The 27,905-nt window shown below is 40.8% G+C and overlaps 1 protein-coding gene across 1 annotated transcript in view; it reads left to right on the top strand.

Moving 5' to 3' along the window:
- LOC110210619 (butyrophilin-like protein 2) overlaps positions 1-27,905 on the top strand; it is an 81,316-nt gene that overhangs the window by 11,421 nt on the left and 41,990 nt on the right. Inside the window, exons 2-4 of the mRNA XM_078156888.1 lie at positions 212-348; positions 12,632-12,988; positions 23,286-23,639. Coding sequence (XP_078013014.1) covers positions 240-348; positions 12,632-12,988; positions 23,286-23,639 — 820 coding nt within the window. The 5' untranslated portion in view covers positions 212-239. The remainder of the gene's footprint in view (positions 1-211; positions 349-12,631; positions 12,989-23,285; positions 23,640-27,905) is intronic.

The raw sequence follows: 27,905 nt of genomic DNA on the forward strand, positions 1-27,905 counted from the left end.
ATGAGGTGTGTGGGAACCAGCCTGTCCTGTGAGATCTGTATGAGGAGGGCAAGATGAGGTGGGATGGACACAGAGTTTCTATGCCCTTTAATGTGTCATTGCCCAGACTCTGAGACAACACTCGTGGTTCCTAGGGCTAAGGGATCAGTGGGAGCAATTTTCAGATTCTGTTATCCTGTTCTTCACTGCCAATATCCTTTCTTGTTCGTAGTATCTCCCTGGTTGGGATCCTGTCAACCATGATATGGACCATAAGATGGACTCACCAGCCAGCTTCCTACAACAGCCGCACTCCACGTTTATACCTCATACTCCTCATCCTTGTGCTTTCTGGTATTCCTAGCTCAGGTAAGTTCACTTTGGTGTCTGCCATGCACAGATCACTAACCACTGATATTTCAATTCAATCAAACCCTCAATTCAAGAAACACTCATTTAGCCCCCAACGCTCACAGAACCTTACGTTTTAATATTAGGAGAGGTTAAAAGTTTAGATAAGGAATGATCTTGGATCTCAGGGTCATTGCCCTCCACCTAGGCATCTTCACCAATATGGGCAATACAGAATCATAGAATTGTAGAGTTGAAGGTGATCTCACACACTTCAAGGACTGTGAAGGCTGGAGACACATTTGAATAGAAGGATCTCTCATAATGAGGATCCACAGTTTTCAGTAAAGGGAGAAACTGTCATTGTTCAGGTCAACTCTTGAATAGAGGGGGAAATGTTAGATAATCTTGTACAATATAGAAGGGGTCTATGAGAGCAATATGGAAGGGCTTTCAAATATCTCTGCACATCCATTTAAACTTTGGCACTTTAAGTTTCTCTGCTCTACTAGCAAGTTATCTTAAATATTCATAATATAAGAAAACTAGTGGAGATTCATGGGCATTCCCCAAAATGGGTTTTGAGAATATAAGCTCACAACCAAGGAAATTATGGGAATTCCAAAAAATTTGTAACTCCAAGTAACTTTGTTGTCTGGGACCAGGGATCCTGAGCCACCATACTTAGCCAGGCAATCAACAAAAGCCATCAGAATGTTATAAGCCAAGACTGGCTATTTTTTTTATTGTCTTGGTCCAGTGCTTCCTGGGGATGTTTGGTTCTAGATAACTATCTGACTAGAGGACAAAAAAATCCTTCAAAACTTATATAAAATAGTTGCACAAGAGTCTATGTCCACAGACCCATTTTGGGGACCCAATTCCTATTCCCCCATATCCCAACAATTCTCCAGGTCTTTTTGGAGATTAGGACATGAAGACTTAATCTTACTACCAATATCTTCTTTGGTTAGCCCTGAAATAAATCTAGGGACTAGAAGAAGAGTTAATAGAAGCAGAGGGTCCACATTGTGTCTTTGTAAGGCAAATTTGCCTCATTCATGACTAGAAGATGTCCCTGGTCTCTCAACTGAACAGTGTAAACTAGAGTCACAGAGCATTGAAGCTGAGATGGCTAACTTTACACATGATCTGATGCAGTCACCAACCCCTATTTCTTTTATTTCTTTTTAATGTTTTATTTCTCAAATTTTTAATTTATGGAATATAATATAGTCTAATAAAAGATGATTACACATGAAACTACAAATCTGTTATGTACAACTTTCTATTCCTTTTAAATATATAATAAAGTTATCACATGAATTTCTTTTTTTTCTCCCCCTACTCTGCCTTAGAGATGGCTACCATTAGACACAAATATGTATGTGTGTGTGTGTGTGTATATATATATATATATATATATATATATATATATATATATATATATATATATACATGTATATATATATATATGTATACACACACATATACATACATACATAAATATACATATATGTATAAAATCTTTCTATAAATGCTTCTATTTATCAGTTCTTTCTCTGGATGCAAATAATGTCTTCCTTCATATTTCCTTTGTCATATGTCATATGTTTATTTGGGTATTTATCATAGTCAAAATTACTTATTAACTCAAAATTGTTCTTAAAACAATATTGCTATTACTGAATTCAATGGGCTCTCAGTTATGCTTACCTTCCTCTTCATTATTTTGTGCAATTCTATCCATGTTTTTTTTCCTAAGGTCATTGAGCTCATCATTTGTTATACCCAGTAGCATTCCATCAAGATCATACACCACAACTTGTTCAGCCATTCCCCAATTGGTGGGCATCCCTGTAATTTCCAGGTCCTTCCTATCACAAAAAGAGTTGCCACAAACATTTTAGAGCATCTAGGTTCTTTTCCTTTTTCCCTAATCATTTTTGGAAATAGACCTAATAGACCATCTACTTCTGGGAGCCAAGATGGCAGAGTAAGCAGCAAATTGCTCTTCCTCTTACTTATTGACTTCTGAAGAAGCAGAAAATAGCACCCCAGGAAAAATTCTGGAACAGCAAAACCAGTGGTAAGATGGGGTGGAGCTGTCTTTTAGCCTGGGAAACTTGGATGATCAGCAAGAAACGTCCATCTCACTGAGGCAAAAGGTGAGCACAGTCCAGGACAGGAGGGGTCCCAGCAAGCCAGCAACAAGCTCCACCTCAGCAAACCAGCAGGAGATCCGGAATCCCAACGTGGTGGAGCAAGCAAGAGCCAACACAAGGACTCCCTGCCCTCACGTGCCTTAGCATAGCCAGGGAAACTGGAAGACTCCAGCTCAGAGAACCACCACATGCCACATCCCCTGACAGGCAGGCATCCTCCAGAAGCCAAGCCTCCCCATACTCTGGTGCAGGGGGCAGGACACAGGAGGGGAGAAGGACTGTATTAGGAGAAGAGGGAAGAAGGAAGAAGAAAAAGGTAAATTACATCATATGAAGAGGCACAAAAACCTATTACAGTAGAGGGAAAGAAGGGAGGGAGGTGATCATTGTTTGAACCTTACTCCCATCAGATTACATTCAAAGAGGGAACAGCATACCTACTCAGTTGGGTTTAGAAAGCTGTCTTGCCCTATAAAAAGTAGGAGGGGAAAGGGGAAATAAAAGAGGGAGGTGGATAGAAGGGAGGGCAGAAAGAAGGGCAGAAGTCGTAGGGGAAAAGGAAAAAAAAGGGAAGGGGGTTGATAGAAGGAAGGACAGATTGAGGGAGGCAGTAGTTAGAAGCAAAACACTAGTGAGGAGAGAAAGGGAGAAGGGAGAGAAAAAAGCATAAATGGGGGAAAATAGTATAGCAAGAAAGACACAGTAAATTTAACTGAGAATGTGAATAGGATGAACTCACCCATAAAGCAGAAGCATATAGCAGAATATATTAAAAACCATAGTCCTACAATATGTTGTTTACAAGAAACACATTTGAAGCATAGAGATACATACAGAGTAAAGGTAAAAGGCTGGAGTAAAATATATTATGCTTCAACTGAAATAAAAACAAAAAGCAAGGGTAGCAATCCTGATCTCAGACAAAGCAAAAGCAAAAATAGATCTAATTAAAAGAGATAAGGAAGGAAACTACATCCTGCTAAAAGGTACCATAGACAATGAAATAATATGAAATAACAATGAAATACTAAACATATATGCATCAAGTAGTATAATGTCCAAATTTTTAGAGAAGTTAAGTGAGTTATAGGATGAAATAGACAGCAAAACTATACTAGTGGGAGACCTCAACCTCCTCCTCTCAGAACTAGATAATTCCAACCACAAAATAAACAAGAAAGAAGTTAAAGAGGTGAATAAAATTTTAGAAAAGTTAGGTGTAGTAGACCTCTGGAGAAAATTAAATAGGAATAGAAAGGAATATACCTTTTTCAAAGTGGTACCTGGCACCTACACAAAAAATTGACCATCTAGTAGGGCATAAATCCAATGCAGAAAGACAGAAACATTAAATGCAGCCTTTTCAGATCATGATGCAATAAAAAATACATATAATAAAGGACCATGGAAAGATAGACTTAACATTAATTGAAAACTAAATAATCTAAGACTAAAGAATGAATTGCTCAAACAACTAATCATAGAAACAGTCAATAACTTCATCCAAGAGAATAACAATAATGAGACAACATGCCAAAATTTATGAGATGCAACCACAGCAGTTCTTAGAGGAAATTTTATGTCTTTAAATGCTTATATGAACAAAATAGAGAAAGAGGAGATCAGTGAATTGGGTATGAAACTAAAAAAGCTAGAAAAAGAATGAATTAGAAATCCTCAATTAAATACTAAATTAGAATTCTAAAAATCAAAGATGAGATTAATAAAACTGATATTAAGAAAACTGTTGAACTAATAGATAAAACTAAGAGCCAGGTTTATGAGAAAAATAATAAAATAGATAAATCTTTGATTAATTTGATTTAAAAAAGGATGAAAACTAAATTACTAGTATCAAAAAAGAAAAGAATGAATTCACCACAATGAAGAGGAATTTAACAATAATTAGGAGCTATTTTGCCCAACTGTATGCCAAGAGCTTTGATTATCTAAGTGAAATGGATGAATATTTACAAATATACGAATCACCCAGGTTAACAGAAGAGGAAATAAAATACTTCAATAACCCTATTTCAGAAAAAAAATTGAACAAGCCATCAGTGAACTCCCTAAGAAAAACTCTCCAGCCCAGGTGGACTTACAACTGAATTCTACCAAACATTTAAAGAATAATTAATTCCAGTACTACATAAACTATTTGGAAAAACAGGCAAAGAATGAGTCCTACCAAATTCTCTTTATGATAACAATATGATGCTGATAACTAAAATAGAAAGAGCTAAAACAGAGAAAGAAAAGTACAGACCAATTTTCCTGATGAATATAAATGTAAAATTTTGAAAAAATTAGGAAAAAGCTTACAGCAACTTATCATGAGAATAATACACTAGGACCAATTGGGATTTATACCAGGAATGCAGGGCTGGTTCAGTATAAGAAAAGCTATCAGCATAATTGACCATATCAACAACAAAACTAACAGAAATCACATGATTGTCTCACTAGATTCAGAAAAAGCTTTTGACAAAATACAACATCCATTCCTATTAAAAACACTAGAGGGGCAGCGAGGTGGCACAATGGATACAGCATCAGCCCTGGAGTCAAGAGGATCTGAGTTCAAATTTGGCCTCAGACACATAAAATTCACTAGCTGTGTGACTCTGGGCAAGTCACTTAACCCCAATCGCCTCACCAAAAAAAACAAAAAACAAACAGACAAACAAAAAAACGCTGGAGAGCACAGGAATAAATGGAGTTTTCCTTAAAATAATAAGTAGCATCAATCTAAAATCATCAGCAAGCATTATATGTAATGGGGGCAAGCTAAAAGCATTTCCAATAAGATCAGGGGTGAAACAAGGGATATCCATTATCACCACTGTTATTCAAAATTGTACTAGAAATGTTAGCTTTAACAGTAAGAGAAGAAAAAGAAATTGAAGGAATTAGAATAGGCAAAGAAGAAACAAAGCTATCACTCTTTGCAGATGGTATGATGGTATACTTAGAGAATCCTAGAAAATCAACTAAAAAAATACTTGAAAGAATTAACAACTTTACCAAAAGTTGTAGGATATAAAATAAGCCCACATAAATCATTGGCATTTCTATATATTGCTAACAAAGCCCAACAAGAGATAGAAAAAGAAATCCCATTTAGAGTAACTGTAGAAAATATAAAATATTTGGGAGTAAACCTGCCAAGACAAACCCAAGAACCACATGAACACAATTACAAAACACTTTTCACACCAATAAAATCAGATCTAAACAATAGGAAAAATACCAGTTACTCATGGGTAAGCCAAGGACAATGCCACTTAAATTAATTTACTCATTCGGTGCCATACCAAACTACCAAAAATTATTTTGTAGAACTAGAAAAAATAATGACAAAATTCATCTGGAAAAACAAAAAGTCCTGAATGTCAAGGAAATTAATGAAAAGAAATTCAAGGGAAGGCAGCCTAACTGTACCAGATCTAAAACTGTATTATAAATCATTAATCATTAAAACTACTTGGTACTGGCCAAGAAATAAAGTGGTGGATCAGTGGAATAGATTATGTACACAAGACACAGTAGTCAATGGCTATAGTAATCTACTGTTTATCAAGCACAAAGACTCCAGCCTCTGGAATAAGAATTCACTATTACCAAAAACTCCTGAGAAAACTGGAAAATAGTGTGGCAAAAACTAAGCACAGACCAACATTTTATAATGTATAACAAGATAAGGTCAAAATATGCACAAAATTTAGACATTAAGAGTGATACTATAAGCAAATTAAGAAAGCAAGGAATAGTTTGCCTGTCAGATCTATGGAGAATGGAAGAACTTATGGCCAAACTAGAGATAGAGAACATTATGAAATGCAAAATGGATAATTTTGATTATATTGAATTAAAGTTTTGGTACAAAGACAATGCAACCAAGATTAGAAGGAAATCAGAAAACTGGGATACAACTTTTATAGCCAGTATCTCTGATAAAGGTCTCATTTCTAAAATATATAGAGAACTAATTGAAATTTATAAGAATACAAGTCATTCCCCAATTGATAAATGGACAAAGGATATGAACAGTGAATTTTCAGATGCATAAACTGAAGCTATCTATAGTCATTTTTAAAAAATGCCTTAAATCATTATCGATTAGAGAAATGCAAATTAAAACAACTGTGAGGTACCACATCACATCTATCAGATTGATTAACATGAGAAAACAGGAAAATGATAAATGTTGGAGAAGATGTGGGAAAATTGGAATACTAATACATTGTTGGTAGAGTTGTGAATTGATCCAACTATTCTGGAGAGCAATTTGGAACTATGCCCAAAGTGCTATAAAGCTGTGCCATACCCTTTGATCCAGCAATACTACTACTAGGTCTGTGTCCCAAAGAGATCATAAAAAGGGGGAAATGCCAACATGTACAAAAATAGTTATAGCAGCTCTTTTTGTGGTGGCAAAGAATTGGAAATGAGGTGATACCCATCAATTAAGGGTATATGATTGAACAAGTTCTGGTATATGAATGTAATTTGTTCCATAAGAAATGATGAGCAGGCAATTTCAAAAAAACCTGCAAAGACTTACATAAACTGATGCTGAGTGAAGTTAGCAGAACCAGAAGAACATTGTACACCATAACAGCAACATTGTGTGATGACCAACTTTGATAGACGTAGCTCTTCTCAACAATGCAATGAACTGAAACAATTCCAAAAGACTCATGATAAAAAAATAAATGTTAAACACATCCAAAGAAAGAAATAAGGAATCTGAATGCTGATCGAGGGATACTATTTTCTTTTTTTTTTTTCTTTCTTGTACTTTTTCCCTTCGGTTCTGATTCTTCTTGACAACATGATTAGTGTGGAAATATGTTTAATATGATTGCGCATATGTAGCCTATGTCAGATTGATTGTCATGTTGGGGAGGGAGGAGAAAATGGAGAGGGGAAAATTTAAAATTCAAAATCTTATAAAAGTGAATGTTAAAACCTATAAAAAAAATAATCAAATAAATGGATGAATGAATGAACAAATAAACAAATGAAATGAATATATAAATAAGTAAACAAACAAATAAATAAAAGGAAATAGACTTAGTAGTGGTATTGCTGGGTAAAAGGGTATATAGAGTTTAAAAACTCCGGGCATAATTTCAGATTGTTCTCCAAAATGGTTGGATCAATTCACAATTCCACCAACAGTGAATTAGCGTCCCAATTTTTCCACATCCCCTCCAACTTTTGTCTCTTTCCCCTTCAATCATTTTAGCCAATCTAGTAGGTGAAAAATATCTCAAGCTTGTTTTAATTTGCAATTCTCTAATCGATAATGATTTATAGCATTTTTTCATGTGACTATAAATTGTTTTGATTTCTTCATCAGAAAACTGCCTGTTCATATCTTTTATTCATTATCACTTGGGGAATGACTCATACTTTTATAGATTTTACAGAGTTCTTTATGTATTTGTGATGAGACCTTTATCTGAAAAAATGTCTCTAAAAATTTCTCCTAATTTTTTGTTTTCCTTCTGATGTTGGGTACATTTATTTTATTTGTATGAAACTTTTAATTTCATGGAATCAAAATTATCCATTTTACACCTCACTGTTTCCTGTCTCTTATTTATTTATAAATTGTTCACCCATCCATAAGTCTTACAAGTAATATGTTTCATGTTCTGCAAATTTTCTTAAAATATCTCTCTTGATATCTAGGTCATATATCCATTTTGACCTTATCTTGGCAAATGATGTAAAATATTCATTTATGCCCAGTTTCTGCCATGCTGTTTTCCAGTCTTCCCAACAATTTTTGTCAAATAATGAATTCTTATCCCAAAGTCTTTACACTTGTCAAATACAAAGCTACTATATCTACTTGTTGCGATGAATTGTATGTCTATTCTGTTCTATTGATCTTTTCATTTCTTGGGCAGTACCAGATAGTTTTGATAACTATTGCCTTGTAATATAGTTTAAGATCTGGTACTGCTAATCCTCCTTTGTTAACATGTTTGTCATCAGTTTCTTTGATAGTCTTAACTTTTTGTTCTCCCAAATGAATTTTGTTTTTATTTTTTTCTAATTCAGTAAAATAATTTTTTGATAATTTAATTGGGATGGCATTGAATATATGAACTACTTTAGGTAAAACTGTCATTTTATTATATTGGCCATGGCTACATATGAGCAATTAATATTTCTCCAATTATTTAAATCTGATTTTATTTGTATAATAATGTTTTTATAATTTTGTTTTTATAGTTCCTGGGTTTCTTTTGGCAGTTTATTTCCAGGTATTTTATCTAGTAATAGTAATTATAACTTTGGATTTGAATGGAATGAACTCCATAAAAAGGAAACAGCAGAATGGATTAAAAATAAAAATGCAGCAATAAGCTGTTCACAAGAAACACATTTAAGAATGAGAGATATACACAGAATTAAAATGGAGGGTTAGGTTGAATTTATTATGCTTCAGCTGATGCAAAAAAAGGCAACGGAAGAAATTATGATCTCAGACAAATTTATGGCTAAAATAGTTTTAATTAAAAGTGATGAATAGGGTAACTACATTTTGATAAAAGATACCAGAGACAATGAAGCATTACCAATATTGAACCAATATGCAACAAATACTATAGCATCTAAATTTTTAAAAGTTAAATGAATTGCAAATAGAGATAGATAATAGCACTATTAATAGTGAGGGACTTAAATATTCTCTCTCTTAGAACTAGATAAATTTAATTTAAAAAAAGCAATCAAGGAAGTGAATAGAATTTTAGATAAGCTAGATATGATAGATATCTGGAGAAAACTGAATGGAAATAGAAAGGAATATACCTTTTTCTCAGCAGTTCATGGTACCTTTACAAAGATTGACCATATATTAGAACATAAAAATTTTATAGTTAAAAGTAGAAAAGGAGAAAGATTAAAAGTATGCCTTTTAGATCACAATGTAATAAAAATTATCTTTAATAATGCAATGCAGAAACATAGATTAAAAACTAATTGGAGAATAACAACCTAATATTAAATAATGAGTGGATCAAAGAACAAACCATAAAAAGAATCAATAATTTCAGTAATGTGAATGACAATAATCAGACAACACACTAAAACAAAAAAAAAAAGCAAAAGTAGTGATCACAAGAAATTTTATATACCTAAATGCTTACAGCAATAAAATGGTGAAAGAACAGATTAATGAATTGGATATGCCATTAAAAAAAAAACTAGAAAAAGAGCAAACTAAAAGTTCCCAATTAAACACTAAATTGAAAATCCTAAAAATTAATGGTTAGATTAATAAAACTGAATGTAAAAACCCGTTGAATTAATAAATAAAAGTAGGAGTTGGTTTTATGAAAGAAAAACACATAAAATAGATAAACCATTAATCAATTTGATTTTTATTAAAAAGAGAGAAAACCAAATCATTATTATTAAAAATGCAAAGGTTGAAGATACCACAAAGATGAAATTAAAATAATTATAAGGAGTTATTTTGCCTAATTATGTGCCAACATATTTAACAATTTAAGTGAAATGGAATAATATTTACAAAATATAAATTGCCTAGATTAGCTGAAGAAATAGAGTATCTAAATAGAAGTATTTTAGAAAAAAAAAATTGAACAAGCCATAAATGAGCATTTTAAGAAAAAAGCACCAAGACCAGACAGATTTAAAGGTTAATTCTATCAAACATTAAAAGAGAAACTAATTCCAATATTAAATAAATTATTTGAAATAGTAGGCAAAGAAGGGATCCTACCCAAATGCCTTTATTGAAACAAATATGTTAATGTTACCAAAACAAGGAAGAGTAAATGTAGAGAAAATTATGGACCTATTTCATTAATGAATATGGCTGTAAAACCCCTAAATGAAATACGAGCTAAAATATTACAATATATTACAAAGAATATATGTTATGACCAATTGGGGTTTATGCCAGGAATGAAGGGATAGTATTTAATAAAGAAAATTATTAAGACTATTTATTTTATCAATAATAAAAGATTAAAAATCATATGATTGTATCAATAGATGCAGAACAGGGTTTCATAAAGTACAGCATTTATTTCTATAAAAAACACTTGAAAGTAAAGGTATAAATGGATTTTTCCTGAAATTGATAAAAAAAAAAAAGCATTTCTCTAAAATCATTAGCAAGCATTATTTCCAATGGGGATAAGCCAGAAGCCTTCCCAGTAAGATCAGATGTGAGACAAGAACGTCCACTGATACCATTATTCAATATTATATCAGAAATCCTAGCAATAGCAATAAAAGAAAAAAGAAATAGAAGGAATCAGAATAGGGAATGAGATAATAAAGCATCCCTTTTTGCAGATGATACTATGATGTACTTGGAAAATCCCAAAGACTCAAAAAGTTAATTGAAACAATTAATGATTTTAGTTAGCAAAGTGGCAGGATATAAAGTGAATCCACACAAATCATCAACATTCCTGTAGCTCACGATCAAAACTGTGCCAGAAGAGATAGTAAGAGACACCTCATTTAAAATAACTCTAGGCAGGACAAAATACCACCCCTTATTTTATAAGCAAGGCAAGTAAGGTTGGGGCCCCGTTGGGATTTGCTCAACATGACATGATAGAAGCAGGGCCTGAATCTAAATCTTCTGACATCCAATGGAGGATTCCCAGGATTCTGCTTCTCTGTGGCTTACAGGACTTCTCTGACTTCTATCCTATCCAAAGTGATTAAGTGAAGTCTGAAAGGCTTTTATGTCTGGGCAGGTTTCCTTCAGGGTCTCAGCAAAGCACTTTCCAAAGTCTCCCTCCCTTCCCCACCAAGGAGACCAACAGGTGCTGGTGATTAGGGCCCTGGGCCTGAAGGAAAGCCACTGCTGGGGGAGGAAGAGCAAGACTGAAAAGTGTGGAGCAAAACCTCAGGCCAAGCCAGGCCAGGACCCAGAGCTTTTCATGGAGATGCCACATACAGGGCACTCAGGAAGATGGGACCTGGATGGAGGTTTCAGCTAGAAAGCTCTGCCAGGGTTCCAGGAGGCCCAGGACCAGCAGTGTCAATGAGATGAGTGTCTGATGAAATCTGCATCCCAGGAGCTCTGCCTTCTAATCCCAGCACTGACCATTCCCCCATGCTCTGATGGGCAGACATCTGAGGGTGCTGGTGTCCACCCAAGACCCGCCCTCTTGACCTGTGTGTGAGTGAGGTTGTCAGAACAGATGTCATCCACAGATGAAAGGGTCTTATCTCTTCTGATCCAGACCCACCCAAGAAAATAAGAAAGTTAGAATGTGTCGTTAAGGGCACTGCTGTTTCTACCACCCTCTGACAAAGGGGGGAAAAAACCAGCTTTTTTGTGGACTCTGTACCAAACAGCTTCAGGGAGATTCTCCCCAGTGACACATACAACCAAAGGGAAAACAAAGACAGAAACAGAGTTTTAGAACTGGAAAATGTCCCAGAGATCATTGAGTTCAATCTTCTTATTTTACTGAAGAAACAGAGACACAGAGAGGTCTAATGATTTGTCCAAAGTCGCACCACTAGTCCCTAGCAGAGCTAATATTTGAGCTCAAATCCTTTCCTTCCAGGCCTAGTAACCCAGGATGCCATCACTACAGTGCTACCCTGGAAGCTCCCCACATTCCCATAATCACGCTCCTCCTCCCCCACTGACCTGCACTGCTCTGTCCCACTGAGGTCTCCCACAGCTCTCTGGCCCAGCCTCCTTCTAAAACACTCAGCTGCACAGCCACAGAATGAGGGCAAGTCCAACACCAGCCCAGACGCCCGGTCTTTGTTATCTATGGGCAGCCTCAGTGGTGGGGCAGAGGCTGGTGCCTCCATGGGGCCAGTGACAGCAGCTGTTGCTTCCTGCCTCCACCCCAAGCTTTCAGCCCCCAATCAGCTGCCCTGCCTCCCTGAATATACAAGGTAGTGAAGGGGGAGAATGTCTTGTCTCCATCTCACAGATATGTCATAGAATGGAAAGTGATTTCACCAAAGGGGGCTAAAAGCAGAGCAGCCCCTGAGCAGGAACACATTGAGAGCTTCCTGATCCTGGGCTGCCCTGACCCCTACTCTGAAGCCCATACTAACTCCTCCACCCCAGTGTTCTCTGATTCTCTGCTCTTTGTCCCTAGTTCTGCACACAGGCACATTCACAGTATCTGGCCCTCTGGTCCAGCCCATCCGGGCCTGGGTGAGGGAAGATGTCCAGCTCTCCTGTCACCTCTCCCCTAAGATGGATGCTCGGGGCATGACTGTGAAGTGGGTCAGAGGCCCACTGGTTGTGCACTTGTACCGCATGGGCCAGGAGATGGAGGAAGTCCAGGCCCCTGCATTCCAAGGGAGGACAAAGATGCTGAGAGAGGACATGGCTGAGGGGAAGGTGACTGTGATCATCCATCAGGTCAAGCTCTCTGACACTGGCCAGTACACGTGTTATTTCCAGACAGGCACCATTTACAACGAAACCAGCTTTGACCTTCATGTAGCAGGTAGGTCCTACCTGGGTCACAGATTTTCTCTAGAGCTGGAAGGGACCTTCAGACATTGGCCCAGATCTCTAGAGTGTGTAAGGTACTTTCCATACATTGTTTCCCTGGAGTCTCACAACTACCTTCTGGGTTAGTATTTCTGTCACAGGGACTTCCCCGGCCCCCACTGACTGAAGTCTGGGTCTGATATCTTTCAGCCCCTCGGGGTCTGCTGATATCTTTAATGGGGTTTGGGGCATCCAGCCTCTCTGTCGTTGGCTGAAGCCCCCTCAGTGATGTTCCCCCAATTTTAGATGCTCTTCTGTGCCCTTATTCAATGTAACCACTAAATAGTCAGAACTTGGCAGGACTCTACTATGTAGGAACTGGGCTAAGCTATGAACTTGAACTCTCTTACCCCATAATCTGCAGAGACTGAGGTGGCCTGTGTGGGGAGGACAATGTCTTTGGGTATCAGGGAAAGTGTCATTTGTACATTTGTTCTCATGACACTGTACAATTAAATATTATTGTATAAAAGCTATTCTCACTAATTTACAGTGTGTGTTGTCCTCCCCACACAGGCCACCTCTGTTTCTGCAGATTGTGGGGTGAAGGGAGGTCAGATTCATAGCTTAGCCAAGTTCCTACATAGTAGAGTCCCAGCAAGTTCCAAGTCCAAAGCCCTCTTGAACTCAAGTCCCAGGCATGCTGTCTTCTCACAGCTTCCTTTCTCGGCTGGCAGCAACATTGGGCTTCATTCTTCCCTCCAAGGTCTCCATGGCTTGGGGGGTGGGTGGGGTGGGGGATCCCCAACCATTCCTAGAAGTGAAAAGGGACCAACAAATAGCTCCTACCCACACCCTAAGCCTGTTTCTGGAGAGACACAGGGCCTGGATGGGGGAGGGAAAGAACGTTCTTCCTTACCCAGCTCAGTTCATGGTACTCGTGCCCTGTGGGTGAATAGGACATTCATGTCCCCTGGACACAGCTGAAGGGAAAGAGAGGGAGAGAGACATGAAGACAGAGACAGAGATGGATAGAGACAGAAAGGCTGAGATAGAAATATAGAGACAGAGAGAGGATGACAGAGACAGACAGAGACAGAGACAAAGAATGAATCCTAGTCTGGTGCTTGCCAAGGCACAGCCTGTTCCAGCTGGTAGAATGTGGCTAGTCCCATCCAAGTGGTAAGGAAACACAGAATGACTTCTCCCTGACTCAGGCCCCTGGAATCTCCCACATGGGTCTCACCATGTTAGGTCAGCAGGTCAAGCACAAAGCAAAGCCCCCTTCCCCTTCTCTCTCCATTTCAAACATTTGTGTCTTTACCCCATAGGCAGGGATGCATTTGGAACCCAGTTCTTGTCCCCAGTTCAGAACAATCCTCTCTGATCTCTGGGCAGCCATGAGGACATCCTTTCATCTGCTTCCCCAGGACCCTACAGGAAGGAACCTCAGAGCAGCCAGTGGTGCAGGGTCTTACACAATCCCACAGACTCAGAAGACCACCCCAATCATCCCTAAATATAAAGTGCTGCAGATTCAACAAACCCAGGAACATGTTACCATGATTACAAACCATCATTGCCTGTTTAGCCTCAGCCTTTCAGGGCCTTTCTCAACCCATTTTCTCTCAAGCAAAAGAAAGAGCAAAGACAAAGAAAGCTGGATGCCCCTCTTTGATGGAAGCCCAGGTCCCTCTGAGCTTTCTGAACCACAGGGAGCTCTCCCCACAGGGACATCATTTGGGCCTGGGGTTTCCCACTGACAGGTTGGGGGGACCTGCTCTCTGGCCTGACTCAGAGAACTGGGCTAAAAGGCCTGTACTGACATCCAAGGACCATGTACTGAGGAGGGTATGGAGTGCCTAAGAACATCTCTCAAGTCTTCTGCCCGCAAATCTTCACTAAATGTCTCCTGTGTGCCCAGCCCAGCACTGCTGGGAAGACAAAAGAAGGCCCCAGGAATTTTGCTCCTAAGGAATTTATAGTCTATGGAAGAATGAGGGGAGAGGCACAAGATAATATACAAATGTGACAGCTAGGTGGTACAGCAGATAGAACACTGGCCCTTGAGTAGGGAGGACCTGAGTTCAAATATGACCTGTGGGACCTTGGGCTTATCAGTTAACTCCAATTGCCAAAAAAAAGATATATATTGAACAAAATATTTTATAATGAGCTTCCCAATAATTATTCAGACCATAATTAATTCAGTTTAAAGACCTGGAAGCAGGAAAACCTGAATTCTCATCCAGACTCAGACACTTATTAGTTATGTGACCTGGGGCAAGTCATTTAACCTCTACCTCAGTTTCATCATCTGTAAAATTAAGAGCTTTTATTCCCAGGGTTGGTATGAGGATCAAATGAAATATTAATAAAGTGTATTGCACATCTAAATCACCATCAACTGATGTTGTTCTCTTGTTTCAGTCCTGTCCAACTCTCTGTGACTGCATTTGGGGTTTTCTTGGCAGGAATACTGTGAGTAGTTTGCCAATTTCTTCTCCAGCTCATTTGACAGATGAGGAAGCTGAGGCAAAAAGGTTAATTGACTTGTCCAGGCTCACATAGCTAGGAAATGTCTGAGGCAGAATTTGAACTCAGGTTTTCCAGCCTCCAGACCTAGTGCTCTATCCACTGAGCCATCTAGCTATCCAAAAGGCACTCTACAAATGTGAGGTGTTATTATTTTTGTTGCTATTGTTATTTAGTAACCACTTACTGTTTCCATGGCCCTGTGCTTAGTGCTGAGGGAGATATAATGTTTACATTGAACCAGGACCCCACCCTTAAGGAACTTCGTCTATAATAAGGAGGTAAGGTGCACAAATGAGTATAATAATCAATAATATATGCTAAGGGGATTAGCAAGGTGCAAAATTAAATGATATTCAATTAAATTCAGCAAACATTAAGCACCTACTTTATATGACACTCTGTCCTAGACAATATTTAACAGTGAGGCTTGTTGCAGAGGAGGGGACAGGAAAGGCTTTCTGTGGGCTATAGAGGACGGGGAGCAGGTAAACAGAAAGAGAAAGAAGGAAGGCATCGCACTAACCAGAAACAGAATCATCTTCATCATCATCATTATCATCATCATCATCTTCATCTCTAGCATTTCTAGAAAGATTAAATGTTGACAAAGCGCTTTATAAATAAGCAATCAATAGCATTTATTAAGTACCTACTATGTGCCAGGCACAGTTCTAAGCACTAGGGATACCAAAGAGTTTGTGAAAGACTCCCTGCTTACAATCTAACGAGGGAGAGAACATGCTAACAGATATACACAAAGCACAGTATGTACAGGACAAATACGAAACAGATAAAAGGTGAAGGCACTGCAATTAAGAGAGGTTATGTAAGGCTTTCAGTAGAAGGTGGAGTTTCTGTTGGGACTTGATGGCAGCCAGGGGGGTCAATAGTCTGAGGGGAGAAGAGAGAACATTCCAGGCTTGGGGAGCAGCCAGACAGAATGCCCAGAGCTGAGACATGACCATTTTGTTGGTGGGACATCCAGGAGGCTATGTCACTGCACTGAAGAGTATGTGTTGGGGAGAAGGATGTAAGATCAGAGTGGTAGAAGGAGTCTGGGTTATTGAAGGCTTTGAATTCAGAACAGGGCATTTTGAATTTGTTCTCTGAGGTAATAGGTAGGCATTAGTGTTTATTAAGTAGCAGAAGGACATGATCATACTTGGACTTTAGGAAAATCCCATTAATGACTGGATGAGAATGGATTGGAGTGGGGAGAGAATTGAGGCAGGCAGAACCACCAGCAGGCTATTGAAGAAATCAAGGCATGAGGCAAGGAGGGACTGTGCTAGAGTGGTGGTCCTGTGACAGGAAAGAAGGGGCTTATAAGAGAGATGTGTCAAAGGTGAAATTGAGAGGCCTTGCAAACAGATTGGGTGTGGGGGATGAGAGATAGTGAGGAATCCAGGATGACTGCTAGGTTGTGAGGCTAAGGGGCTGGGAGGGTGGTGGTGTCCTCTACAGTGATAGTGAAGGTAGGACATGGGGAGCACAGAGGGGGAAAGAGGAGTCCTGTTTTGGACATATTGAGTTTAAGAAATCTACTGGACGCCTAGATTGAGATGTCTGGAAGGCAGTTGGAATTCTTACATTGGAGGTCAGCAGACAGAATGGGGTAGAAAAAGTAGACTTCAGAATCATCAACAGAGAGACAGCAATTAAATCCCTGGGAGTTGATGAGATAACCAAGTGAAATCCTATAGAGGGAGAAGAGAACGGCCCTGGGGACAGAAGTCTGAGAGACAGCTCCAGTTAGAGGGCAGGGTCTGGATGAGGATGCAGCAAAGCAGACAGAGAAGGAACAGTCAGCTAGGTAGGAGGAACACCGGGACAGAGAGGGGTAGCCTGAAAACCTAGAGGGACCAGAATATCAAGGTGGAGAGAGTGACCAGCAATGTCAAAGGCTGCAGAGAGAACAAGGAAAAGAAGGATAAGTGACCATTAGTAACTGTGGAGAGAGGAGTGTCAATGGAATGAGGAGGTCAGAAGCCAGACTGTAAGGGGTTAATAAGAAAGGGTGAGGAGAGAAGGAGGCACCTGTTGTACAAGGCCTTTTGGAGGAGTTGAGCTACAAAGGGCAGGAGAGATATAAAGAGTTAGGCACTAAATTATCCCCATCTTACAGATGAGGAAACTGAGGCAGGCAGATTCAATGCCTTGCCCAGGTTACCCAGCTAGTAAGTGTCTGAGATCAGGTTCAAACTCAGATCTTCCTGACTCTGGGACCAGAGCTCTCCCACTGCACCACCTAGTGGCCTCATGAACAAAGGCATGTTAGCTGAGAAGAGCTAGTGTCTTCAGGACACCAGTGTCCAGTCTAGCCAGAGCCCAGAGTCCTAGGAGTGGAGTCAAGTGCAATGGATGGGAAGGGTAGGATGGCACCAGATTGTAGAGGGCTTTGAATGCCAGGAGGAGTAGCCTGAGCTTCACCCTGAAGGAAGTAGAAAACCATTAAAGACTTGTGAAGAGAGGAGTGGTATGGTCACTTCTAGATATAAATAGCATGAGCCCAGAGCCCAGGCCAAGTGGTAAGGGGGATTGCAGGTGGGGATCTAGAGACAGGAACACATGTAAGTCAGTCAGTCAGTCAACAAGCATTCATTAAAGTCTTACAGCATCTTCCTGGCAGAGCAGATACTCAGACATGGAGGGGGGCACACAGGAGTCCCAATCCTGTCAGACATTTATTAACTGTATATCACTGTGCTAGTCATTTAAACTCTCTCAGCCTCAGTTTCTCCATCAGTAGTATAGGAATAAAAACAACTAGTGTGTCTGTAGCACTTGGAGGTTTGCAAAGCACTTAACAAAAATGACTGCTTTTTATCCTCAGCCCTGCAGGTGGGCACTGCTTCTAATCCAGTTTTACCAATGAACACATTGAGGCAGGCAGAGGTTAAGGGGCTTGCCCCAGGTCACACAGCTAGTGAGTGTCTGAGGCTGGGTTAGAACTCAGGTCTTCCTGCCTCCAAGTCCAGTGCTCTATTTACCCACCCAGCACCTCCCTCATTAGGAGGGTTGTTAGGAGGACAAAGTAACATAATAATTATAAAATCCATAGCGAAGTGTCTAGCACATAGCAGGTGCTACAGGAAAGGGAGAGATTCTTATTATGACTACGTGGCAGCATCATGGTGAGCACTCGGGGTGAAAAGAAAATGGTCACTGCCCTCAGGGAGCTCACCTTGGGATGGGAGAAAGAACCTGCAAAGAGCTACAGATAAGATAGAGGAAAGGCCAATGGAGGCACCTTGAGCAAAGCCAGCAGCAGGTGAGAGGCGGGGAGAAACAGGGCTGGCCTCCTCCAGAAGGAGGAATTGAGCTGAGTCTGGAATGAAGCCAAGGCAGCAAAGAGGCAGAGATGAGGAGGGACAGCATTCCAGGCAGGAGGTACAGCCAGTGCAAAGATGCAGAGGTAGGGGAGATGGAGAGCAGTGTCATGTGTGAGAAGAGTAAGGCCAGTGTGACTGGACATAGTATATATGAATGAAAGTGACAGAATAAGTCTGGGCTGGGAGGTTGGGGCTATGTTTGGAGGATGTAAAATGATGTCAGCATTTGTATTTAATCCTAGAAGTACCAAGGAGCTACTGAAGTTTCTTGGACAGGGAGTGACATAGTCAGAACTATCCTTCAGGAAAAGCACTTTGGCAGCTGAGTAGAAGAGGATGGGAAGGGGAGAGACTTGACATGAGAACAGTGAGAGACTATGGCGGTTATTTCAGGGAAGAGATGATGAGGGTAGAACGAGGGTGGGGGCTCCCTGAGTGGAGGGAGAAGTAGGAAGTGAGAGATGTTGGGGAGGCAGAAACTTCCAGAACTGAGAAGAGCCTGCCTATGTGGGAGGAGACAGAAAGTAGGTGAGGAGGACACCAAGGCTGTGACCCTCAGTGGATGAGAAGAACAGTGGTGTCCTCAACAGAAGGAGGGACATTTGGAAGAAGAGTGGGTTTGGAAGGAAAAAGTATGAGTTTTTTAGATGATACAAGTGAGATTCCCAGTATCCAAAAGATCTATATGACTATGAATATCAAATAATGAGGAGTCTCTAATCCTAGGAAGAATGATTTGGAGAATAACACAGCTACTATTTCTTTTTTTTTTAAGGCAATTGGGGTTAAGTGACTTGCCCAGGGTCACACAGCTAGTGAGTGCCAAGTGCTTGGTTGGAGGCCAGATCTGAACTCAGATTCTCCTGACTTCAGGGCCAGTGCTCTATCCACTGTGCCACCTAGCTTCCCCTGCTATTTCTAATAGATCCTTAGGTTTATGAGGATGACAATGATGACTACTACTACCAGGGGTAGTAGAGGCAGCAGAGGTGGTCCAGTGAATAGTGAACTCAGCCTGGAGTCAGGACAGACCTAAGTTCTGACACAGCCTCAGATACTTACTTGCTTTGTGACCCTGGGCACGTCATTTAACCTCTGTCTGACTCAGTTTCCTCAACTGTAAAAAGAGGAAAACAATAGACCTATCTCCGAGGGTGGTTGTTAGGCTCAAATGAAATAATATTAATAAAGTCCTTAGTGCAGTATCTGGAATGTAATAGTCACTAAAGCAATAATTATTTCCTTCCTACTATTAATGTGATATAGATATAATGTGTCATCATGTCCATTTTATACGTAGACAGATTGTTGCTCAGACAGGTTTGGTGCTGTAGGAGTAATGGTGTTTGGGAAAAGAGCACAAAAAGAAGCAAATCCCATTGATGCCAGGCTCCTCCACCTCCCCAGACCTTGGTTCAGATCTCCTCACATCACCATCACCATCACCATTCACATCTCTAGCTCAGAGGGACATAAGCTGGTATGCCAATCGACAGGATGGTACCTGGAGCCTCAGGTGTGATGGAGATGTTCTGTGGTGCTGGTGCTATAAACATATCTAAAAGCAACAAAGAGGAGGCATAATGGTGGACTAAATGCAGGGCCTCCCCTGAACGCTTCCAAATTTCCCTCCAAGAGCTTTAAAATAACACCTCAAAATGAATTCTGGAGTGGCAGAACCAGCCAAAGGATGTGGTGAAATAATTTTATGGCCCAAGACGACTGAGAAGGTTAGGTAGGAAGTTCTATCTCACTGGGACATTTCTATATACTATTAACAAAGCCCAGTGTCAAGAGATAGAGACATTCCACCGAAAATCACTATAGACATTATAAAATATTTGGGAGTCTACCTGACAAGAGAAACTCGGAAACTATATGAACACAATTATAAAATACTTTTCACACCAATAAATCCAGGCCTAAAAATTTGGGAAAATATCAATTGGTCATGGGTAGGCTGAGCCAATATAATAAAAATGACAGTTCCACCCAAATTAATTTACTTAGTACCATTCTAATCAAACTACCAGAATCTTATTTTATAAAGCTAGAATAAATAACAACAAAATATCAAAGGAATTAATGAAAGAAAAATGCAGAGGAAGGTGGCCTAGCCACACCAGATCTAAATTTATTATGAGGTGGCAACCATTAAAAGTATTTGGTACTGGCTAAGAAATAGATTGGTATATCAATGGAATAGATTAGGTACACAAGACACAGTGGTCAATGACTACAGTAATCTACTGTTGATAATACCAAAGACTCCAGCTTCTGGAATAAGAACTCACTATCTGACAAAAACTGCTGGGAACACGAAAATAGTATGGCAGAAACTAGGCATAGATCAACATCTTATACTGTATACTAAAATGTAGTCAAATAAGTACATAATTTAGACATAAAAGGTGATACCATAAGCAAATTAGGAGAGCAAGGAATAGTTTACCTGTTGGATCTATGGAGAAGGGAAGAATTTATGACCGAACAAGAGATAGAGAATATTATGAAATGCAAAATGGATAATTTTGATTACATTAAATTAAAGTTTTTGCACAAAGACAATGCAACCAAGATTAGAAGGGAATCAGAAAACTGGGATACAATTTTTATAGCCAGTGTCTCTGATAAAGGCCTCATTTCTAAAATACAAAGAGAACTGAGTCAAATTTATAAGAATACAAGTCATTCCCCAATTGATAAATGGTCAAAGGATATGAATTGGGAATTTTCAGATGAATAAATTGAAGCCATCTATAGTCATATAAAAAATGCTCTAAATCACTATTGATTAGACAAAAGCAAATTAAAACAACTCTGAGGTACCACCTCACACATATCAGGTTGGATAATATGGCAAAACAGGAAAATGATCAATGTTGGAGAAGATGTGAGAAAATTAGAACACTATGCACTATTGGTGGAGTTATAAACTCATCCAACCATTCAGGACAGCAATTTGGAACTATGCCTAAAGGGTAACCAAACTATGTATATACCCTTTGATCCAGCAATATCACTACCATGTCTGTATCCTAAAGAGACCATAAAAAAATGGAAAAGGACCTACATGGGCAAAAACAATTATAGAGTCCTTTTTGTGGTGGCAAAGAATTGGAAATTGAAGGGATATCCATCAATTGGAGAATGGCTGAACAAGTTGTGGTATATGAATGAAATGGAATACTATTGTTCAATGTGAAATGATGAGCGGTGGATTTCAGAAAAACCTGCAAAAATTTACATGAACTGATGCTGAGTGAAGTGAGCAGAACCAGGAGAACGTTGCACACAGTACCAGCAACATTGAGTGGTGACCAACTTTGATAGACTTAGTTCTCCTCAGAAATACAGTGATCTAAGATAATTCCAAGACTCATGATGGAAAATGCTATCTACATGAAGAGAAAGAACTATGGAGTCTGATTGCAGATCGAGGCATACAACTAGAGGAAAAGAAGACTGGGGGCCAGGGAAGGGAGCAGTGTTTTCAGGAGTTTCAGGAGTCAAACTAGGGCATTCCAATGATGCACATTCCCTAGGGGCAATAGTTAGTATTGATTCAGTCACAGTGCTCAGGGCAAGATGTGGAAAGGTAAGGAGAGTGTTTGAAGCTGGGGTAGATGATGGACACACAGAACCAGGATGAAAATAACCAAGAGGATTCTGAAAGGGGCGGGGGAGAACTTCCTTGCAGTCACACAGGAAGGTGATAGCAGAGCAAGATCCAGAACCTAAGTCCCAGCTCTCATAGACTCTCTGCTCATTACAGTCTGGTAGTGTCCCATTAATGTCTAGATATTTCTGGCAGGGACTTGCAAATTAAGCCATCTTCTGTCATAACACCTTAGCAAGAATGAATGGGTCAGACCCTCGCAAATGCTAGCCAGGGGAGATCCAGATGAGGACACCAGACAGACCTATCCATCTATCCAGGTGACCAGACTCCACACCTCCCCAGGGAAATGAACTACTCCTTCACATAGAGCCCTCACCTGGCTCTGTGGCCCACCCTCCTTCTAGCTCAGCTGCACAGCCAATAATCACATAAGGGCCAAGCAAACGCCAGCCCAGAAACCTGGGCTCCCTCTGCACTTGTAAGTTACTCATGGGCAGTGACAGAGCAGAGGCTAGTACAGGGCCTCCTAAGAGGCCACGGCTGACATTTGTTGCCTTCCTGTCCCCACCCACCCCCAACCCTCCAGCATCCAAAAAGCTTTCCTGGTTTTCTGACCAGAGGCAGAAATCAGGAGAGAGAATGTCTTGTCTCCAAGGGGATCACAGGAAGGAAAGTGATTTGCCAGAAGTGGGCCCACAGCAGAGCAGCAGCTGATCCAGAAGTCAGACCTTCATCTGCTGGGGCCCCCAACCACACAAACAAATACTCTTAATGCTGGGCCTACATTGTCCTCTGATTTTCTTCTCCTCTGTCCCTAGAACGCCAGAAAAAAGCATTCTCAGTGATTGGCCCTGCTCAGCTCATTCAAGTCAAGCAGGAGGAAAACGTCACACTTTCCTGTCAACTCTCCCCTAAGATGGATGCTCGGGCCATGACTGTGAACTGGTTCCGAAACCAGACCCTTGTACACAGGTACCCCGCTGGGGAGAAGCTGGAGGAATCCCAGGGTGCTGAGTTCCAGGGGAGGATGGAGCTGCTGAAACGTGACATGGCTGAGGGGAAGGTGACCTTGAAGATCCAGCATGTCCAGGTCTCTGACTCTGGTCAATACACTTGCCACTTCCGTTCTCCTGACTATTACAATGAAGCCCACTTTGAACTGCAGGTAGCAGGTAGGTCCTGTGTGGTTTATGAGTTTCTTCTGAATCACAGACCATTAGAGCTAGAAGTGAATTTAAAGAGCATCAAGTCAAAGCCCCCTCATGTAACAATGAGGAAAATGGGACCCAGAGAGGGGAGAGGCTTTGCACAAGGTCATACAATTTGGAAATGTCTGGGCTGGGAATCAGACCTGGCTCTTTTCACTCCAAATACGGACATTTTCTCTTCTCTTTGACACATGTGTAAAATCACAGGCTTTGAGAAAGGAGCAAACTCCCTTTGAGAAGTGAATCCTAACTCATGGATTTAATTCTCTTCCCATCTTTGGATTCTTCAGGCCTGATATTTCCTACTAAAAATGATGGAGGCCTCCCCTCTGTCTTGGAGCTCAAAAATGAGGATGATTTTATTCTCTCTTTCAAAGATGTCAGGCTTCACCCGGCCCTCAAAAGCCCTACATTCAGTGGTGTACAAAGGGTCTGAGGCCTTCTTCACTCTCATCTGCATGGCTTCCCTCCACATTGGCCTAGTGACAAATGTTTCTTAAGTACCTACCTTCTCTGTGCCCAACCCCGTCCTAGGTGAGGCTGTGGGGAAGAGAAGGGAGGAAGGCCTGGCCTCATGCCTTGATGGAGCTGGAGAGGTATGATACTTAACCTGATTAAAAAAAATTAGTGTATGGCAGACTGAAAGGACATGTGGGAGAGTGGATGGAGTACTGGACTTGGAGGCAGGAAGAAATGGGTCCAGATGCTGCCTCTGACTCATTCTCTGTGTGACTATGGGCAAAGATGGGAAAAGATACTGACATATACAATTTTGTCGTTGAAGAATGTTATCTGTACAAGGGACCTCAGAGGTTATCCAGCCCCCTCCCCCCCACACACACACACCACTTACAAAGGAAGAGACTGAAGTCCAAGACCTGTCAAAGGTCAGTTAGCCACCAAGTGACAGTCACAATTTTCAACCAAATCTTCTGATTTTCCAAGGCTGGGGCTATTTCTCCTCTCTTATATCACACTGCAGCCCCCAAACCCATCCTTTCATAGATGATCAAACCAAGGTTCAGAGAGGAAAATGGACCAGTGTGACCATTTAGTGGAGGGCTGACCCCAGGGCTGCTGGAGTCCAGGCTGCTCAGCTGAGAGCCAGAGAGAGCTTCTCAATGGCGATGTAAGAACCAAACCCAGAATGGACTTCAGAAGAGAGTAACATCCTCCGGAATCAGGAGACGTGGGGCCTAGGCCTGTGTCTGTCATGACCTCCATGTAATCCCTTAGACAAGCCTCTTCCCCTCTCTGCTCTCTGGCCCTCTCTCTAATGATGGGGTTGACTAGATGTGACCTAAGTGCCCATCATCCCCTGAAAGTCTCTGATTCTATAAGGACACAGCTGTGAGGTGGTGGGAAGAGGCCTGAATTTGGAGTTAGAGGACCCAGGCTTCAGACCTGGCTCTGTGACTTAGAAGCTGAAGGATAGAAGGCCTCTCATAACCATTTTCCTCCAGGTAGCTGGGCTAGATTCTCTCCAAGCTCTCTTCCAGTTCTGACACTCTCTTGTCTGAACTCCTGGGGAGGCTGGGTTTTGGGGGGATGTTTGTAAGATGGCATCATCAGGGCACAAAGCCACCATCCTTGCCCAGGATTTCCTGAATCCTGATGCCTTCTATGGTCCCAGCTGGGTACAGGATCAGGGACCAAGGTTTCCCTTCTCTGATTTCCATAATAATCGAGTTTGGGGGCACCTTTTCAGAGAATCTCCCCACATCTCAGAAGACACTTCATAAAAGGATTTTTCTTTTATTCCCGGTGGTCTTCATTGGTTCCATCTTTGTGGTTTCTTTCTTCTGCCAAACAAAACTCCAAAGAACCAGAGGTAAGAGAAGGCCCTTCCCTTAGGCCTTTACTCCTTCCATCACCCACCAGAGCCTCTGATTGTTGCTGTGAGAGGGATCTGAGGATCCCTGATCTGCTGGACTAGAATCCCTCCCTTGGCTCTGAACAAATGGTCTGGCCCTGGCTGAGGGATCTGGCCTTTGGTGGGATGACAAAGAAACTCCTGAGTGGTCCCTGTGAAAGATGATTATCCACTGGGGGTCAGGAGGAGGGTCTCTTGGGCAGAAACCTCTTAGCCATGTTCTCACCTCAGCCTAATCCTCAACACACCCCAATCCTAGACCTGGTTTCTGGGTTACTTTCTAGGTCCAGGTGGAGGGATGGGGATTGCTGGGGCTGCCCTTGGCCAGGCAGCCTGTTTCCAGAGCTGGTCCCTTCAATCCCTAAATGTGGACCTGGAATCAGGTACCACCAGCCCCAGTCCACCCCTGGATGTCCTAGTCTGCTCTTCCTTATTCTCAGCCACCATGACCCCATACCCAGTCCCTTCCCCAAGCCTACCCACCCACAGTCTCACTCAAGGAATTTAGTCATTTGGAGTTGAATAAATTATTTTACTGAATGATTTCCAGGTGTGGGTTGGACTTTCCCTCATCTGAGTCTCACTGGAAAGAGAAATGATTATTTCTTTCTCATATTAATAACATTATTAACTGAGATTAAGATTTTTTCTCTATTTCCTCATTCAGAAACAAACTCCTGTAGTTTATGCAGCCAGTCTTTGAATGACATTACTGACCTTGCCCCAAAATTTACACCACCTAAACCATCTTATCTAGGTGGAATTGCTCCCTCACCCAACTAGAAAATCCTTACAAAGAGAATGTGATTTAGGTGAATTCCATCCCCTTATGTTCTACTCAGACAAGTACTGGGGGAAGGAGTAAGATCTTTTTGTTATATGTTGCTCAGGAGTGTTCTGGCTCTAAATAAGTCTCTCTTTGTCCATGAGTGAGGGAATCAAAGTCATGTCCCCCAGCCCCTCATTAGAATAGGTCCACTTCTCATTATAATATTCATTCTTTCATTAATTGTTAACCACTGGTATATAAAGGTCAAGAGGCCTCCAGGAGGGGTCTTTGGTTTAACAGAGAAAGCCACTCAACCATCCTTTTATTCACTGTTCACTAACCATAATTAATAAAATGGTTAGTTACTCAGGAACTAAGTCTCTCCAACTTTTCATGCATCACACCTGTGTGTTCACGGAAGCAGCCTGGTGCCCACTCCTCACCCCAGCCTCCTGGCAGCCCTGCTCCCATCTCTGCCTCTCTGCCTCCAGCTCCTCTGTCCTGAAGGAGGCAACCTCCTGCCCTGGTAAACTGAGGCCTTGAGACTGAGGGGGCATAGCTGGGGCTTCCCCTAAGAGCCATACCCTGAAGGAAGTTGTAACGTACTAGCAACCCAGGTCCTCCTGATTTGTCACCTGTTGCCGGATCTTCTGTCCCTTCACTTGTCAGGCATTCTACCCCATCCTCTGCCAGCAAGATTTTTGTTTGCCCACTTTAATTGGTCTTTTCAATTCTTATTTGTTTTAGAAAACAGCTTATTTCTATTTTAACTGTTTCCTTAACATTTTATTAGTTTACCTCACTTATTTTTATCTTCTCTCTAGTTTGGTTATTATGGAACCTTTTCCAATTTTGTTTTCTTACAAACTATCTGGGTGACCCTGGGTTAGTCACTTACCTCTCCTTGCTCCCTGAGACTAGAGGAAGCAGAGGAGGCACAGACCAGCATTGCTCTTGGAAATTCCTCCTCCAGAATTCCCTAGACCAATGAAATCCCAACCAATTCCCTTATCCTTTAAAAAATCTGTTATATTTAATTTTAAAATGTTCCATTTTTTCAAATATTTATCTTAAATCCATATTATTTTAAATGGCTTTTATTTCTTGCTTTTTTAATTTAAAAAGTTATTACATTTATTTTATCAAGATATTGTTAACCTTTATAAAACAACTGATTTTTGTTTCATTAACAGCAGAGGTATTTCAAAATGACCAATTCCAGAAGGAGGGACAGAGAAGCAGCAGGGACGAGCAGGGACTCCCCTGCCTCCACTGAGGACCTCCTGCTTCCCCAAGGGCTGCCAGACAGACAATCTATCTCTCCTTTAGTGATACACTAAGGGGAAGGTAGGGCAGCATAACCACAGAGCAGCACATATAAAAACCCCTTCTTTTTTTTTGTTTGTTTGGGTTTTTTTGGTTTTTTTAGGCAATGGGGTTAAGTGACTTGCCCAGGGTCACACAGCTAGTAAGTGTCAAGTGTTTGGTCTGAAGCCAGATTTGAATTCAGGTCTTCCTGAATCCAGGGCCAGTGCTCTGTCCACTGCGCCACCTGGCTGCCCCCTAAAAACCCCTTCTTTTGTGCCCC

Source organism: Phascolarctos cinereus, unplaced genomic scaffold, assembly GCF_003287225.1.
Source record: "Phascolarctos cinereus isolate Bilbo 61053 unplaced genomic scaffold, phaCin_HiC Scaffold_726;HRSCAF=1367, whole genome shotgun sequence".
Classification (NCBI taxonomy): Eukaryota; Metazoa; Chordata; class Mammalia; order Diprotodontia; family Phascolarctidae; genus Phascolarctos; species Phascolarctos cinereus.